This window comes from Mustela erminea, chromosome 16 (assembly GCF_009829155.1).
Source record: "Mustela erminea isolate mMusErm1 chromosome 16, mMusErm1.Pri, whole genome shotgun sequence".
Taxonomy (NCBI): Eukaryota; Metazoa; Chordata; class Mammalia; order Carnivora; family Mustelidae; genus Mustela; species Mustela erminea.
This window is the reverse complement of record NC_045629.1, coordinates 82,369,155-82,384,067: the sequence shown is the minus strand read 5'-3', so window position 1 is coordinate 82,384,067 and position 14,913 is coordinate 82,369,155. Positions and strand designations below refer to the sequence as shown.

Below are 14,913 nucleotides of genomic sequence, written 5' to 3'. Positions count from 1 at the left end.
CTTCAGCGGCTGTTTGTAGCCAAGGTCTACTTAATTGTGAATGGAACTGAAGTATTTTGTGAGAACGTTTTTTTCTCTTCTTTTTCCCTTTTTAAAAAAATTAACATATAATGTATTATTTGTCCCAGGGGTACAGGTCATGAATCATCAGACTTACACACTTCACAGCACTCACCACAGTACATACCCTCCCCAGTGTCCATCCCCAGCCACCCTATCCCCACTCCCCACCCCCCAGCAGCCCTCCGTTTGTTTCCTGAGGTTAAGAGTCTCTTACGGTTTGTCTCCCTCCCGATCCCATCTTGTTTCATTTTTTCCCTCCCCACTCCCCACGACCCCCCGTCCTGCCTCTCAGCTTCCTCATACCAGGGAGATCCTATGATAATTGTCTTTCTCTGACTGACTTATTTCACTCACCACGATGCCCTCTAGTTCCACCCACGTTGCAAATGGCAAGATTTCATTCCTTTTGATAGCTGCATAATATTCCATTATGTATATATACACCACATCTTCTTTCTCCATTCATCTGTTGATGGACATCTAGGTTCTTTCCATAGTTTGGCTATTCTGGACGTTGCTGCTATAAACATTCGGGTGCACGTGCCCGTTCAGATCACTACATTTGTATCTTTAGGGTAAATACAGTAGTGCGATTGCTGGGTCATAGCTCTATTTTCAACTTCTTGAGGAACCTCCATGCTGTTTTCCAGAATGGCTGTACAGCTTGCATTCGTATTTTGTAAGAACTTGAGTGTGGAAATTTTCACTGAGTTCAGGGATAAGTTACCTAATAGAAGCCTCAGAGTTAAATGACACCTGTTCTATAATTTTTAAAATCTTTTTTCTATTGACGAAAATATGTAAGGTGTATACATATATGTGTATGTATATTTCCACTGGATTCCAGGCTAAATGGATCCATTTTTAGGGGGCCCAGAATTTGATAACCTTGATTCTTTTCAATTATTTAGTTTGGTAGCACCCAATATGTGTATGCTTTTGTGAGATGTGATAGTTAGTACTAGCGTGAGTGCTCGGATACTACAGCCCAGATGAAGAGAACACACCTGTTGTCTCCTGGTCCCCGTCCCTGTCACACCCCCTGCCCCCACACTTTTCACTCCATGCACTCAGCCATGGTCCTATGTGTCCGTCATCCCCTGCTTACTTCCCCTTGCAAGTTGGTCACATTTTACAGTGAGTGCGTGTTTGGTTCTGGCATAGGGTACGAGCTGGCCGAGACCCCCGAGCCCTCTGCATTCCCTCAGCGGCCCGACTCGCATTTGCATATTGTTTTGTATGTCACCCAGCTCATAGAAGCATTCCAGAAGATTAAAAATGTTTGATTCTGCGCTTTTAGTTGTTTTCAGTGAGCAGTCTCATCAGGACATTTGGTCCACTGTGTTGGTGGAAATGGAAGTTATCATAAGGCTATTTAAACATGGATCCCGTGTGGTTCATTTCTAGAATAATTTTGAACTGTGGTTAGAGTCTGTGGTTCATTTGATGCTAGTCCAGATTTGTTTAGACCTGTTTTAGCACCTCCCACCTGCTGAGGTGGTTTCAAGGTTCTGGTTTTGCTGGAGGAGAACGTGTCTTCTGTGAGTGTTGGGCACAGAGGGTGACGAACACCCGTGAATTCGAGATTGTTGGCAGTGTTGTTCAGGCCTCCCGTGTGGCTGGGATTCGTTTTTCCTGCTTCTGGGTACAGGTCAGGCCAGGGAGCATTCTCTCTCGGAGCTTGGATGTTCATTATTGCTGTTGAGAAGTTGGCTGTCATCCTGTCTCTGAAGGTGGTCTGTCCTTCCTCTCTGGCCAGCTTGAAGACCTTTCCTTTGTCCTTCGTGTTCTGCAGTTCTGTTACAAATCAGGTGTGGATCTCCACTCATTTCTTCCTGCTTGGTCTGTGATGTGCTCCCTCTACCTGGGGGCTCATCCCTTTTCATCAGTTCTGGAAATGTCTTATGATTTTGACTCGGACCTCGCCTTTTCTCCCTTCTTCATGACTTGGCCTGAGGCCTCCGCGCGGGTCCGCGTTAGAACCTCTCCGGCTGCCCTCCCTGTGCATCCACTTCCTTCTGTCTCAGTGCTTTGTCCCCCTGGGATCTACAGTTCAGGTAAACCCATCACATCATCACCAACTCTCCTCAGCCGCAACCAGCTTGGATGGGTAATGCATTTGTTGAGTTCTTATCTAGCATGTGTTAAAGTTGTGTGTCCCTTCCCCCTTTAAGAGAATCCACTAGGCCATCATTCATGGCTCTTACGGTTTGCTGATTTTTCTGCCTTTATTTCTGTACCATTTCTTGTAGAGGTCATGTCTCTTCTGAATTGTAACATCCGAAATTCTTGGACCTGACGTCTGTTGGTGCTGGCTTACACTCTTAGTGCTGCATGTCCCTGTGTGTTTGTTACAAGCTGTTCTTTTGTTGAATTTCACATGTGGGAATCTTTAGGGTCTAGCTGGGCAACTGGTAAACACTCCTGAGTGTTACCTGTTTTGTGATCTCTGTTTCAGAAGAACATATATTTTTTATTACTTTGGTTCTTTATCAGGGTAGAAATAAAAGAATTATGTTTAGATTGCCTCTACCACCATTCTGATCCTGTGAAACAGAGAGCACTTACAATAAACTACCTTCATTTTATTATCTTACAGTTTCATTGGTGCCCACTATTCGTTTTGTCCATGGTTCTGGATGGTGTCCTGCAGAAAGCAGTGTGCCAGTGGGTGTGTTGAGGGTTGGGTTACTGGTTGGACATTATCCTGTGGATGCAGTTTCATTTAAAGATGTCCCAATGTGAGATACTGCAAGTGATTCACCAAGTGTTTTTGACCCATTTTAGAATATTTTGAAAGCTATTAATCTGCACACTCTAAAAATAAACTGGAATCTTATTATAACCCTATTCACTGTAGAGCAAAAGTTATAAAACTAAGTTTTGACGCTGAAGCTAATGGCTCATTTTAAAACAAGGAAAGTATGTCTAACCCCAAAATCAAACTTTTCCTTTGCCATATAACATTTTATTCCTTGTTATCTCTCTGAAATCTCATTTCAGAAAGAATTGCATTTGATTGGCAACCTTCTGCAAATAATGGTGGCCATTATGAGAAGAGCGAGGCCCATGTTTGGTCAAGAAGTTGTCATATGAACTCAAATTGTATCGATGTAGAACTTATATACAAATCATATGGCACTCGAAATTTTCAGCTCTTGGGATGCATGGGTCAGACATGGAGTTTCCATTGTTTTCCCCTACAAATATTTAAGATTAAAATGAGTACAGTTGACCCTTAAGTAATGTCAGGGGTGACGGGTGCTGACCCCCTGCACAGTCATAAATCCATGTATGACTTTTGATCCCCCCCCAGAACTTAACTACTAATAGCCTAGCCTTGATCAGAAGTAAACTTCAGTAATAATGTAGTCAATTAACACATATTTTATATGGTGTATGTGTTATATACAATATTCTTACAGTAAAGTAAGCTAGAGATTAAAAAATGTCATTAAGGAAGTCATAGGGAAGAGAATATACATTTATAGGACTGCACCGTGTTTATAAAAATAAAAAACCCATGCATGAGGGGATCCCCGCAGTTCAAACACGTGTTCCTGTGTTACCTGCATATTCCATCCGTCCTGTCCTGGACATACTACCTGTACCATAATTATGACTTACTTGACAAAAGGAGTTTGGTAGGAAGTTGAAAGGAGATACCAAGGTGGGAGCTGTCCCTCACCCTGAGGAGTAGAATCTGGAAGTGCCTGGGGAAGTTCTGAGGTACCAGGATGTGTGATTTCTTATTCCTGTGATTTTTATTTGAATTTTTTATCTTTACAAGTTTTTATTCAGATATTTGCATTATCAGAAATTGATATCCTTATCTGTATTTTCTTGGCTATAAAGCGTTCTGTCAGTTAAAACATTTTGAAATGGCAGCTCCATGTGGGAGATTTTTAAAATTTTTTATTCTTTTAATACCTGACTTTTTTTTAACATTTTAATTTAATTTTACTTTTTCAGTGTTCCAAGATTCATTGTTTATGCACCACACCTAGTACTCCTTGTAATACATGCCCTCCTTAATACCCACTACCAGGCTTACCCATCCCCCCACCCCCCACTCCAAAACCCTCAGTTTGTTTCTCAGAGTCCACAGTATCTCATGCTTCCTCTCCCCCTCCAATTTCCCCCAATTCACTTTTCTTTTCCTTCTCCTAATGTCCTCCGTATTATTCCTTATTCTCCATAAGTAAGTGAAACCTTATGATAATTGACTCTCTCTGCTTGACTTATTTCACTCAGCATAATCTCCTCCAGTCCTGTCCATGTTGCTACAAAAGTTGGGTATTCATCCTTTCTGATGGCTGTGTAATATTCCATAGTGTATATGGACCACATCTTCCTTATCCATTCGTCCGTTGAAGGGGATCTTGGTTCTTTCCACAGTTTGGCGACCGTGGCCATTGCTGCTATAAACATTGGGATGCAGAGGGCCCTTCTTTTCACTACATCTGTATCTTTGGGGTAAATACCCAGTAGTGCAATTGCAGGGCCATAGGGAAGCTCTGTTTTTAATTTCTTAAGGAATCTCCACACTGTTCTCCAAAGTGGCCGCACCAACTTGCATTCCCACCAACAGTGTAAGAGGGTTCCCCTTTCTCCACATCCTTTCCAGTACACATTGTTTCCTGTCTTGCTAATTTTGGCCATTCTAACTGGTATAAGGTGGTATCTCAATGTGGTTTTGATTTGGATCTCCCTCATGGCTAGTGATGATGAACATTTTTTCATGTGTCTGTTAGCCATTTGTATGTCTTCTTTGGAGAAGTGTCTGTTCATGTCTTCTGCCCATTTTTTGACATGATTATCTGTTTTGTGTGTGTTGAGTTTGAGGAGTTCTTTATAGATCTTGGATATCAGCCCTTTGTCTGTAGTGTCATTTTTGAATATCTTCTCCCATTCCGTGGGTTGCCTCTTTGTTTTGTTGACTGTTTCCTTTGCTGTGCAGAAGCTGTTGATCTTGAGGAAGTCCTAAAAGTTCATTTTTGCTTTTGTTTCCTTTGCCTTTGGAGACAGGCCTTGAAAGAAGTTGCTGTGGCCGATGTCGAAGAGGTTACTGCCTATGTTCTCCTCTAGGATTCTGATGGATTCTTGCCTCATGTGGAGGTCTTTTTTCCATTTCGAGTTTATCTTAGTGTACAGTGTAAGAGAATGGTCACGTTTCATTCTTCTATACGTAGCTGTCCAATTTTTCCAGCACCATTTATTAAAGAGACTGTCTTTTTTCCACAGGATATTTTCTCCTGCTGTGTTGAAGATCTATTTGACCATAGAGTTGAGGGTCCGTATCTGGACTCTCTACTCTGTTCTGTTGGTCTATGTGTGTTTTCGTGCCAGTACCATGCCATCTTGAATACCTGACATTTTCAGTGTGGGAATTGTCAGTTGTCATTTTTCCCCCAAAAAGGTAAAATACATATGGGTCCAAGTCTGGCTTATTCGAAGGTGTATTTTCTGTACTTATTTGATAGATTGAGTAATGGACCTTTCTTCTTCTTTTGTCACTTCTGTATACTTCAAGAAGTACTCATGGTATTGAGGATGTAGGTAAACCTTGCACACTTGCTCTGTTCGACACATTTCTTGGTCATCCCTCTGTATGAAAGACTTTAGAAACGGGAAGGCATTATACATTTGCCTTCAGCCCACCTCATGGACTTGAACAGACTCTCACACTGGTAGGATCACTCTGGGCGTGGGACCCCCAGAACCAGCCTTAAAGCTTAGTCACTCACTAGGAGGATTTATAGAACTTGGGTTGTTTGATTCTCTCACAGAGTAAGAAGAAAAAACCTCATGAATATAAACAGTTCTTGCCACAGAAGGACGTCCAAACACACGGTGTTTCTTGAAGTAGGAAATTGACATCAACATGGATGCAGATTAATTTGAAAAACCAAACACAGGACTCCTGGCGGCTCAGATGGTCAGCGCAGACTCTTGGTTTTGGTGTGGGGTGTGATCTCAGGGTTGTGAGGTGGCCCCACGTCGGGCTGTGTGCTCAGCGTGGAGCGTGGGGTTCTCTCTCCCCTGCAGCCCTCCCCTGCTCGCACTCTCTCTCTCTCTGAAACAAATAAATAAAATCTTTAACAGCAAGCAAACCGAACACCAGCTCTCAGAGGTCTTCTCTTAGAAGATGCGTGCTCCCGTGCTGCACTTGAGAACAGTGCACAGTAGCTATCTGTGGCACAAAGAGAGACTGCGACATGATGTCAGGCGAAGCAGGCGGGTTGTGGGAAGTCATTTCGTGAGCCCCTGCGGGTGGCGGGGGGCAGGATGTGTTCTTCACCCACCCTGCGTCGTCTTCCCATGGAGGAAGATTGTGGTCTTTGCTGTGGGAGAGTTTGCAGGAGATACAGCCACACGCCGTAGGGTCGGCCAAGTGGTGCTTGAGTCCTCACTCTTACGACACTCGCTGTGTGACCGCGGGTGACCTGACTTCCCTGATCTTTCTGTGTAAAATGGGACGACTAACCCCTGCCTTGAAGACTTGTTGTAAAGATTGCAAACGACATCTGTGACAGCGCGGGGCCTCGGCCCTGGCAGGCGCTCCTTGAATAACAGGCAGCCCCTCTGCTGTCACCCTCATTCTCTCTAGGCTTGTTCTAGGCCTTTTTTTTTTTTTTTTTAAAGAATTTATTTATTCATTTGACAGACAGAGATCACAAGTAGGCAGAGCAGTAGGCAGACAGAGAGGGGGAAGCAGGCTCCCGGTTGAGCAGAGAGCCCGACACAGGTCTTGATCCCAGGACCCTGGGACCACAACCCAAGCCGAAGGCAGAGGCCTTAACGCACTGAGACACCCAGGCGCTCCTTGTTCTAAGCCTTTAAGTTGAGGGCGACGGTGCTGTCCTCTCACGGTGGTGCTGCAAACTCCAGGACACGTCACATACACGTAGGTCTGCGGCCAGGGAGCGCGGTGTGCTTACTTGAAGCAGTTTTATCCACATATACTTAAATGCTCAATAAATTGCATTTATTTCACAGACGAAAGGCAGTGAGTTCCTCTGGAAGTCAGTAGGAGATGAGAGGCAGTCAGAAGTGTCTTATCAGAGAAATGAACATGGAGTGTAGTTGAACTCCGAGTCCTAAAGAAAGACGCCTGAGCACAGCTTCAGTCTGTGAACGTTCGTGGTGGTTTCGGAGAGCGTCATGTGTGGATGGGGTTTGCCGTCTGTGCTTCTGCAGACACAGGCTGCCCAGGGCTTGGGGTAGGGATGCGGGGAGCCAAGGGTCTGTTGGGTGGCTTTGTGTGGGGTCAGTCCACTCTGCAGGGCACACAGATCATTTCAGGCCGTGGGGACACGGCACCGTGCGCCGAGAGAAGTGCACTGTTGATCTAGGAGAACAACGCCTAGAGCTTTCAGGTCATGTTCATGATGGGGTTTTCTACAGGAATTAAGTTGTCATTTCCTCTCTGTGCATTTTTGCAACTAGTGTGCATTCGGTTTTGATGAATGAAATAAAGTATGTGATTACGTTTTCCCACCTGTGAAACGTGCTTAAAAATTGTAATTAATCTTTAAGATAATTTTGTAATGACGAATTTTACTCAGCAGGTAATTGATATTCTGCTGTGGTTTCTTTGAAGTCCTAACCGAATGGTGAACTAAGATCGACTGGTTCAGTCAGAACAACCGTGCTGTTTCTCTGACTCATGGAAATACATGTCTTATTGTACCTCTTGTGCCTTTATTTTTGTGTGCGGTAATAAACCTACTTAGGATGCAAAGCTTAGCTTTGACGTTTCTATCTATTTTTTGCTATATAGGAGAAAGGGCCAGTTAAAGTATAAACAAAATGATTCTAGGATTAAAGCTTTTTACTTAATTTAGTGGATTGAGTAAATCAGATCCACTGAGTCAGTCGTAAATACCTAATATGTGTAAACAGTAGAAGTTACTGTTGCTTACGTATGTGGAAAGTGATATTTGCAGAGATACCCAGACCCCAATTTGAAGACTTTATTCGTTCATTCATTTGCCCACTCATTCTGTTAACCAGTGTTATTAACAGCCAGGTCTAGGTGCTAATGCAGAAAATAAGGCCAAGGTTTTGAGAGGACATGTTGAGATCAGAAATAGCATGGGGTTGCCCATGGCCATGGTCGTGGCTCCTCCTCAAGACAAAGGAGTGAGTCGGCAAGTACAGTGCGCGTTGGGTGTAGCCTCTTGGTGCGCTGGAGAGGCTATTCCCTTCTGAAGGCTCTCCCGCTCACGGTGGGGAGAGGGTGGTGAATGGGCGGGAGGAAGTGTGGGTCAGTGGGTTGGCAAACTTCCTAGGCCAGCGCTGCCGAGCGGCGGGGCAGTTCAGCCGGCCACGGGCGGTCCGGCCTGAGCAGAGCTCGTCCTACACTCGGGTTTCTCTAGTCGGCCAGCAGTCAGCGCGGGGAGGTGGCCGGCTTGTTTCCGCCGGTGCTGCTTTTGTCAGGCAGTTAAAATAAAGGGCTAATGAGAGACTGGGAGGTCGGGGGTCTTTGTAGGGGAAGGTCACGATGATGACATATGTGGTGTAAGGTCAACGGAGTTTATTGGGGGTTAGAAGTCTTTTCAGCAAGTGAGCTGACAGCTTGGAGGTAGTAGCTGAAGAGCAGGGTCTTTGGAATTTTGTTCTAGGGCAGAGGTTATCACGCCTTATCTGTGAAGGGCCCGAGAGTAAATACTTCAGATTTGAGCACTAAGAGACAAGATCCAGGGTGTTTGAAGTACTTCCATAATACGGGACAAGAGAGGTTTGCATGAAATGTTGTATTGCCGAAATTGTACTGTAGGAGTGGAGTGTGGTCTTCGTGGTACAGTGCTGCTGTGGGGAATAACGGACCCCCTCGGGAGCGGCCACAGCCCCCAACTGTGGCTCAGAGTGGCGCTCCCTGTGGCCAGGTCGTGTTGCTCCCTTAATGCTGCTTGAGAAGGAGGTCTGCTGTGTTTTGTCTCGGGAAGTGTATTCTTCTGGTCACATGCTCTCAGGTCAGCCGGCAGCGCGCCACTCACCATCACCGAGCACAGCTGTTCCTCAGAAGGTGCTTGTGGACTTCTTCTGGATTCTTCTCTTTTTTTCCGATTCAAATTCAATTTAATTAACATAAAGGGCCTTACTAGTTTCAGAGGTAGAATTTAGTGAGTCATCAGTCACTTGTAACACCCGTCGGTGCCCATTCCAAGAATCTCCTTGTTTTATTGGATTTTACGCGTGTTGTGACCTTGCAGATTACTCACATTCGGGGTGGTGAGGTGGGACGTGTTAGTTGCAGAGTTACACGGGTTTGGAAATATGTAAATTTTCTTTGCCCTTGCCATGGGGGTCCAAAGAATGCTGGGGGGACTGTAGTTTGAGTTGAGAAAAGACATCCACTGAGGATTCGCTTGGAACTGGAGATCTTCCTGCTTTCCCTTGTGACAGCGTGGGGTGCAGTGTCTAAAGCCGCTTGCGATTCAGGTGACGTTGCTTCTTGAAGTTTAAGTGCTCTTGGATTAGATGCGTTCCCAGGAAGTCCATTTTATTTCCATAGCTGTTTTTGGTGTTACTCATTTTTATATCCAACGTCTAGTACAATTATTGGCCCAGTGTCTGGTGGATGTGAGCGATATCCCGGAAGCAGTCGTGGAATGAGCGACTCTGCGCGTGCCCTGCTAACGCAGCACTGTCTCCCCATTCTTCTGTTGCAGGTCAAGAGCGACTACATGTCAGAGGTGGCTGACCGCGTGGACCAGGACATTGCTCTGAAGCTGGGCTGTCTGGAAATCCGGTAAGGTGCTAACTGGGCGTTGAGGGCTTGGCTGCTCTGAGGTGTACTTTAGTTTGGGAAATTACCCAAGTATTTTCCTTTTCCTCATAAAGATTATTCATCAAATACTGAATAAAATTTGAGTAAAAATTGGAGATTTTAAATTAGGTTTGTCAGTGTAACTTTTAGAAATCTTAGGATCTTTTAAAATGGTATTTCATTGCATTTAGAGCTGGAATGATTGATGAGCGTGCACATGTGTGATCAGGTCTGAAAGCGCTCCTCAGTAGTCTCCTGGGGGTCATGGAAGTGACCTGTGTCACTGGGGTCCCAGGTGCTAGCCGCGCACCTGGGTACCATGGAGTTAAACGCGCTAGTGCACACCATTTAAATGGAAGCGTAAATAGCCACATACAGCTAGTGGCTGCCATGTTGCCGGGTTATGGGAAATGGAAATCTGAGAATATCGTTCTTAATTCTGTTACTATTTGTCACCATGTGTCATATGTTATCTTCTATGCTAGCATTTTAATTTTGAATAGAAGAGTATTTTACCTTTTTCAGGTGTGATTTCAATTAAAATTTACTCTGGGCTCTAGTTTAAGATGAGTTGGTTAAGCTAGCCACAGTTTGATTATGTATGCTCGGAACAGTTAGAATTTCCCCCCAAGGTCACAGTTTTTTATACTGCATGAGGCTGTTACATACCCGACCCTACAAGGACCCGAGGGCAGTTAGGGTGTCATTCTCAACTCAGTAAAATTCACGTTCAGCCTTACTTCTGTTTCCCAGTAACGGAAGTCATCCCTCGCGGGCTTATCTGGAGGTGGGGTCAGAAAGCACGCGGTGTTGGGCGAGAGGCACTGGGACCACCCTGGGTTCTCGGTACCTTTCCTGCTCCTCCCCACACGGGCCTCGCGTGCTGTGTGTATCCCTCTCTCTGTCCCATGCAGTGTCCCTGACTTCACTGTGAAGTGAAGGGCTGCAGGAGAAGCCGGACGGTGCAGCCTCCCCCTGCAGGCCCCTCCTTCACCCCCCGGTCCCCGCATGGGGAGAAAGTAAGAAAACCAAACTGAGGGACCCATCGGGGGCCCTCTGTAGTTTTTCATCTAAATCTACTACTTGCATTTTGAGTAGACCAAAGAAAAAGCCAAACAAATTTAAAAAGCAAAGCCAGTATTTATAGTATTAGAGACAGGTTTGAAACGGAGTCTGGTCCTCCTGCTACGTGACTTGAGACGACGTGTCCTACCTGTGTGTCCCAAAGCAGCTCCAGCCGGAGGTGTCCTTCTGCCAGGTACCGTGTGTGTGCAGAGAGAATCCGGCACACGCGTGGCAGGTTCTGTAGAGAGAGGAGCTGGCTCCCGCGGGGCCCGACTTGGCTTGACTGGGTCGTGTGGAGTGCGGGGGAAGGCTAGACGATGTACATTCAGAGGGGTGGACAGCACTGCCCGGGCCGGAGCCTGCCTCCTCCCTGCACAGCCTGTCCTAATGATTCTGTCACACGTCCGTGCACTTGCCCTTGGTGACAGGTGGCCCTGCAGGAGTCAGTGTACTTGCTGCTCGCCTGTTCCCACGGCCATCCTGCTCGTGCAGGCTCCCACCGAGAGACGAGCACAGCGGCCAGCAGTCGTAGCTAAGCTCCTTACACCTGGAGTCTGTCTCGTCCTCACAGAGCCACACCTGATTCACACTCAAGGAGAAAGCAAGCTCGTCCAGTAGGACGGAGCCTGTGTTCACTGCTCGCTGCCTCCCAGGGGCTTGGGAGTCACTGCTTGGGGTCGGGTTCATGTGCATTACAGCACAGCAGGGTGTCTGTGGCCGAGCCGCAGCGCCGTGTCCGCTGAGCAGTGCAGACGCCCCTTACACGTGTGTGTGAATGTGTGTCTTCCCTGGTTTTAGGCGCTCGTACTGGGAGATGCGAGGCAACGCGCTGGAGAAGAAGTCCAACTACGAAGTGTTGGAGTAAGTACCCCCCGCCCCAGCCGTACTGCGTGCCAAGCAGTAGGCCAGCCTTCAGGCCGTGGGTGTTAGTTTGCCTAAAGTTAAATCCCAGACCCAAAACGCTGCCATTTCTAGAACAGTCGCATCTGGATGAAGGAAAGTTTTTATAAGCAAAGAATTCCAACGACAGTAACCGTGCGTGCAGACGTTTTCCCTTGTTGGCGAGCGCCTTTGGGCTGATCGTGTGGCGTCAGCACGGACTGCCGTCTCCAGCTTCAGTCGTGTCGGGAGGAGGTCTCTCTTCCAGTTGGCATCGGATGCAGAACTGCCGAGTTAGTTCCTCCTCACATTTCCTGTCCACGGTGCTGTAGGGTTTCCACGGGTGGAGATAAGTGAATCACTTGTTGCTTATGGAACAGGATGTTTAGAAAAACAAAATTTTTCGGATCATGGAATTGGTTTGTGTAATAGAGTTTGCCATCAGGTTGTCTTATCAGCGCATATCAGCATGCTGGAGCTTATGTCTGGGGAGGCGGAAGTTCTGTACTGCATCGTTTTGATGATTCATGCAGCAAAAGAGAGTTGATCTTTAAGTCCCAGTAAAGGTCCGCTGTAGTCTCCTTAGGAATAGTGGCACATCTGGCCAACGCTTACCTTTTCTGGCTGTACTATTTCTGAACTCCTGGTGGTGTTTGGGAGGTGTAAACGGGAAATAAAGTAAAAGGTCCCCGTCACCACTCTGCTGTGGGAGCAGCTTTGGCTGCAGATCGCACCGGAGTCACGTTCCGTGAAACGAGTCCTGCCCTTCAGAGGATGGTGTCAAAGTTGGGAAGCCACGAACCTCCGAGACAGAAACCGCCAGCACTCACTGGGGCATAGATTCTCTTCACTACCTTCGCTTTCGTCACCTGCCGGACTCGGTGCTCGGACGCGTGTCATCGGCATGGAGGAGATCGTTAAAGATCTTATCTCGGGTGACGCTGGCCTTGTCCTCAGTTCAAATGGAGGCTCAGGATAACAGGAGGAGTTTTACCTGTTTGGTTATTTGGTCAATTATCTGTTCCTTTGTCCATTGGTTTCTTTACTCATTAGTTCACTTAATGGACGTTACTGAGCGTGTGCCTAGCCGCTGGCAGCCGAGTGCTGGGCATTCAGATATTAATAATCCAAAACGCTCACCCTCAGGAAGCTTCCAGCGAGCAGGGAGACTCAGCTGGGTGAGCAGGGCTGTAGAACAGTGTGCCCAGGGGCTGAAGTAGAGGAGCCTGGGGGCGGGGGGCTGTCGGGAGCACGGTTCTCGATGTTCAAGGTGATTTCACGGGGGGATGAGGTCTCCCCAAGTCTCGAAGAAAGCATGTGGGCAGGTGGGGGGAGCTACCGGGGAAGAGGGATGAGACTTTGAAGGCACAGAGACACGGAAGTTCAGGTAGCAGCTAACAAACCATCCATGCATTGTGAAGGCCATGTCAGCAACAGCCCACTGCTCTCCAGGAGCCTCTGGTCCTTGGCCGTGGCTGACTCCTCAGCCATCCGCAACAGGACAGTGGTGTGAGGAGCTGGGGGCTGTGGGCCGGCTGGCTGCTGAGACTTGGGTTCTGTCCTGGGCCACCAGGGATTCCGCTCACAGGAAGAGTTTCTGTTAGATGGGGAGCTGGAGAAGTTGTTGGAGCCTGTTGATTTTCAGTTCTGAGGGAACGTGCATGTTTTTGCAATGAAAAGGAAGGAGAAATGTGGATCTATTTTATGTTTTAAAATCGCTTATACCAGTAGCATTAAAATCTTCCCTGGTCCCCCGTGCCTGGTTTCTAATGTCGTTCATCAGTGAAAGGAACCAGGGCTCCTTTGGAAAATGCCTGATGGCTGGGGGTGGGGGGGAAGGGGGTACAGGAGGGGCCTGTGCATCTTGGTGCCAGAAGGGAGGAAGTGCTCGGTCAGCATGGGGCGAGAGCACCTGAAGTGCCTAAAGCTGGAATCATTTGAGCTACAAAGTGAGCGAGTAGTTTTAGATTAGAACCCGGAGCGTAGAGCAGATACCCGGAGGCCCTCCTCGTACACATGAGCGAACACGTGAGAAGTGACAGATCTCCCCTACAGAAGAATTCGAAGTGATTTATGTAGCTGTGACCATGAAGGGGGCAGAGCTTAAAATCCCACCTTAAAGGATGGGCTGTACTTGGAGACCTGTACAGGACGGCATTGGGGGAGGGAGTCAGCAGGCAGTGAAGAAACCCGGCCGACACCACCTGAGCTAGACGAGCAAGGTCGGCCTCAAGCAGTGACAGGCCACACATGGCCACTTCACCTCTGGTGGCTTCCTCTCCTGTACCCGTAACCCCAGTCTCATCATGTGGAAGCACAGATAATTCCTAGTCGAGGGACATTATTCAAAATACCACCTTCAAACTGTCAAGATGGTCCAAAACCAGGAAAACCTGAGAAGCTGATGGAGCCAAGAAGAGCCTGTGGAGCCTGATGACGAAGTTGGATTCTGAACCAAAAATGATGTAGAAAAAGTAACGAAATTTGAATGAAATACAGACTGTTTCTAATAACAAGTCAGTGTTGCGGTAGGAATTGTGGCTGATGTGCCATGCGTGATAGGGACTGGGAGCGGGAGTGGACCTGGGCGTGGGGCACCCGTGGGCCTCTCTACTACGTTTCCAGCATCTCTGGACAGCTGAGACTATGCTACAATAGTCTGTCTCCATTTAAAGAGAAATGATCTGGGAATGGAGGTGAACAGCCAGTGGGGAGATAGGGGTGACAATCTCGAGAGTTCCAGCCCCCGTGGTGGGCTGTTCCGTGAAGTCTGAGAAAGACCTGGGTGATACGTCACCTGGCAGTTAGCGACAGGACGCCAGAAATCTGTTGGCGTCCTTTGGGTCACCGTGAAAGCCTGTCCTGTTGCCGTGAACTGTATCCTGCCCTGTCCCTGCAAGGCCACAGCAGGAGCTGCGGTGTCACGGGGTGGAAGGAGCCAGGCGTGCGGTAGATACTATAAAGGGACACAGCAGGGGCCCAAATGAAACCCTCATGTGCCACGCACTGACGTGTTTGTGGCAGCAGGACAGAAGCAGGGATCCTTCGGGGTGGGGGTGGGGGGTATGTTTGGAGAGAGGAGTTTTCAGGTTAAGCTCTGTTTGCAACGAGGGGCCCCGGCTGGCTCAGTT

The 14,913-nt window shown here is 47.4% G+C and overlaps 1 protein-coding gene across 17 annotated transcripts in view; it reads left to right on the top strand.

Moving 5' to 3' along the window:
- Positions 1 to 14,913, top strand: part of PTK2 (protein tyrosine kinase 2) — a 248,642-nt gene that overhangs the window by 108,095 nt on the left and 125,634 nt on the right. For all 17 annotated transcript variants that reach the window (XM_032315953.1, XM_032315950.1, XM_032315952.1 and 14 more), the window contains 2 exons: positions 9,741 to 9,820; positions 11,702 to 11,764. In XM_032315953.1, the coding sequence (XP_032171844.1) occupies positions 9,741 to 9,820; positions 11,702 to 11,764 (143 nt within the window). The remainder of the gene's footprint in view (positions 1 to 9,740; positions 9,821 to 11,701; positions 11,765 to 14,913) is intronic.